Source organism: Haplochromis burtoni, unplaced genomic scaffold (genome assembly GCF_018398535.1).
Source record: "Haplochromis burtoni strain Fernald_Lab_line unplaced genomic scaffold, NCSU_Asbu1 Contig_893, whole genome shotgun sequence".
In the NCBI taxonomy this organism is placed as follows: domain Eukaryota; kingdom Metazoa; phylum Chordata; class Actinopteri; order Cichliformes; family Cichlidae; genus Haplochromis; species Haplochromis burtoni.
The window spans coordinates 51,979-55,036 of NW_024583254.1; the positions used below are offsets into that span (position 1 = coordinate 51,979).

At 41.5% G+C, this 3,058-nt stretch overlaps 1 protein-coding gene across 1 annotated transcript in view; it reads right to left on the minus strand.

Annotated features, from left to right (window-relative positions):
• Positions 1 to 1,331: 1,331 nt before the first annotated feature.
• Positions 1,332 to 3,058, minus strand: part of LOC102299484 (NLR family CARD domain-containing protein 3-like) — a 36,268-nt gene continuing 34,541 nt past the window's right edge. The window contains exons 9-10 of the mRNA XM_042216003.1: positions 2,201 to 2,247; positions 1,332 to 2,026 (exon numbers count right to left, since the gene is read on the minus strand). Coding sequence (XP_042071937.1) covers positions 1,482 to 2,026; positions 2,201 to 2,247 — 592 coding nt within the window. The 3' untranslated portion in view covers positions 1,332 to 1,481. The remainder of the gene's footprint in view (positions 2,027 to 2,200; positions 2,248 to 3,058) is intronic.

Consider the following 3,058-nt stretch of genomic DNA (forward strand, 5'->3'; position numbering starts at 1 on the left):
TTTTAAATTTTCATTGTAAGTGCCAAAGCAGTTAATTAAAAGTAGTCTAACATAAATGTAAATGCTGTAATTTGATTATTTTAATAAACATGTAACTTGGATGGATTCGATGCTGGCGTGACCACAGTGCACACGTCTAATGTTGCTCACAGTGGTCCAAGGGACCGCTCAGGGAGTTTGTGCGTTCGCTCAGACATATGAAATATTAGAGGGAACATTGACTGGGATCCAGGGAAAAACAGACTAACAGGTCCAGGAAGCAAGAAGTAATTCTACATCCAGAAATTACAAACATAAGTTTGAGACTAGCCGGGGCTTTACGAACACAGGGCATTCACCGTTCCAACGACGAGCTGCTCTGAGCCACCACGTCAAATAGTAGCCACAAATCATAGGAACAAATCAGTGGCAGGTGGGTGGGCCAAAAGCGAGAGCCCAGTAATGAGCTCTGCCCAGGCAGGTAGAAGGCAGCGATGTTAAAAAGAGAGAGACACACACACAAAAACAAAACTACGGCCCGACATTAGCCAGCTGGAGAGACACGGGGACCATGACACCATTACCCTTTGTGATAGTTTTCATGTTTCATATGAACTAAGCAAATACACAACATATGCAGTGTTATACAGAAATATTTACATACTTATAACAAGACCAATTTCACATGTTTAATGCACTCTTTGCCATTTATTAGATTAGTCACATGCATTATGATATCACAATACAAAACATATCATGGTTATAACTCTATTAAAAACTACTGATCCAGTATTCTCAGCTTATATATCTGAAACATTTTTTAAATTGATTGAAACAATAAGAGCATGTAGAAAGCTTGGTGTCGTAGAATTTTGTAAATAAAGTCTGCAAGACGGAAAGAGTCAAACAATTTATCACTGCGTGCAAGAGAACACGCACACATCAAAGTATAACAGGTTCATAGTAATGAGCATTCCAACCTCGGGGCGTCGCAGTGCCCCTTTTATAACATCACACAAACTCTATGTGTCTTTTCAGTTACAACAGTCTTTTCTCCAACCCAGGCTGTTGGTGAATGCAAGAATGTGTGGGTTGCATGCATGCAAAGGTTATACAAAAATCATACAGTGAAGTTCTAACAACGTAAATCTAAATGTGAGGGTTAACTAGAATTTTCCCATTACATTGGAAAAATCCTATTGAAAAGAGAAATCAAATATTTCAATTCATTTTATTGAGCTCAGACTTGTTGAAAATGCAGAGGAGCTGGTTATGAACTGAGCTTCAGAGAAACACAACATACTGATATTCACTGTGAAGCTTCCATCTTTAAAGGACAGAAGAGGAAGAAGTTTACAACGAATCATTTAGAACAGTTTAAAACATCAACTGATTGAATCCATGAATCTGAAAACGTGTGAAAGAGACAAACATGTACAGACTGAACTATCTGCTCAACTGTCAGAGCGTTTCTCTAACTGAAGACACTCTTTACACTCAACTCAGCACAGACTCACTGAGGAACCAGGAGACCGGAGTCTAAATCCGGGATAAAGAGTTTCAGTGAATGTGGTGTTGAAGGTGTGGAGGTGGATCAGAGAGTCAGAGGAGACTCTGTAGAAGGACAGAGTGCCAGCAGGACAGTCCACATACACTGCTACTCTGTTAGAGACAGAGGAGGAGGAGGAGGAGGAGGAGATGGATGTTTGTCTGTTATTGTTCCAGACAGAACGAGGACCATCATCATCAGAGCAGCTCAGACTCCAGGACTGATTGTTGTATCCAAACAAACAGTCTTCACTGTCTCCTTTCCTTCTGATTCTTCTGTAACTCACTGATATATAAACGTCTCCTCTCCACTCGACCTCCCAGTAACAGCGACCAGTCAGACCATTTCTACACAGCAGCTGGTAATGAACATCAAATCTGTCTGGATGATCAGGATATGACTGAACCTCCTTCACACGTGTCACCTTCTTGTTGTTGTCATCAGACAGTTTGATGTTTGTGTGAACTGTGTTTGTGTCGATTGTGAGTTGACAGGAATCTGATGAGAGAACAAACACAATCCAGCTGCAGTTATTGATCCATCATCTGTTCATTGATTGACACTTTGATGATGACTCCTGACATCAGAGATGTGAATGAGTGATGTGACAGTTTGAAGATGGTTGAATGTGTGCTGCTTTGTTTTCATGCATCACATTAAAAACACACTTACACTTCCTCAGACCTGGTCTCAACCATCGTTCTCCAGCAGGCTCCACCCTGAAAAGAGGAGGAGGGGGGTCAGACCAGCACAGTCAGCATGCACACATGAGCATTACATGGCTCTCATACACATACTGTTAGACACTGATAACAGACCAACAGATTTTCACAAATTCACTTCAATCCACATGTGGATCAAACTGCTGATGATTTGGACTGATCCTGGATCTGTCAGTACACCCTGTATTGAATTAAATTCAAACTGTGACCTTCATTATCTTTATATTTCTCTTCTGTTTATGCTTCTTTGTAGTGTGTAGTGTGTAGGGCTACATGCTTTCAGTCAGTAGCCCTACCACTGTTCCTTCACAAATCCAAAGTTTTTAATTCTCAAACCAAATCCTTAATCTGAGAATAATTACCATCAGCAATAACATCCAGTAACAATTCAAAAAGCCACCATTCCCGACACATACACATAATCCAATCAGCTCATCTCTCACCAGCCAAACTCTCTCATCTGCACCTGTGCTATGCTCCCACCTGTCTTTGTGTTTGCAGGTAGCTCCCAGTGTATATATTGTCCTCTTTTCCTGCGCCTGCTTTGGATTTCTGTTTGATGGACTTTGTGTTTCATCATTTTACAGTTTTGCATTTCGAACAATGAAAGCTCCTTTTTATCACTTCCTTCCTGCCTCTGTATCTTCCACCTGGGTCGTTTCACCCACACCCCTCCCCCACATTGGACAATCGGACCATCTCTCCCTTTTCCTTACACCTAGGTATTCACCACTCATCCAATGTGTGAAACCTGCTGTGAGGACAATTAAAGTGTGGCCAGAGGGGACAGACGCAGTGCTCCAGGACA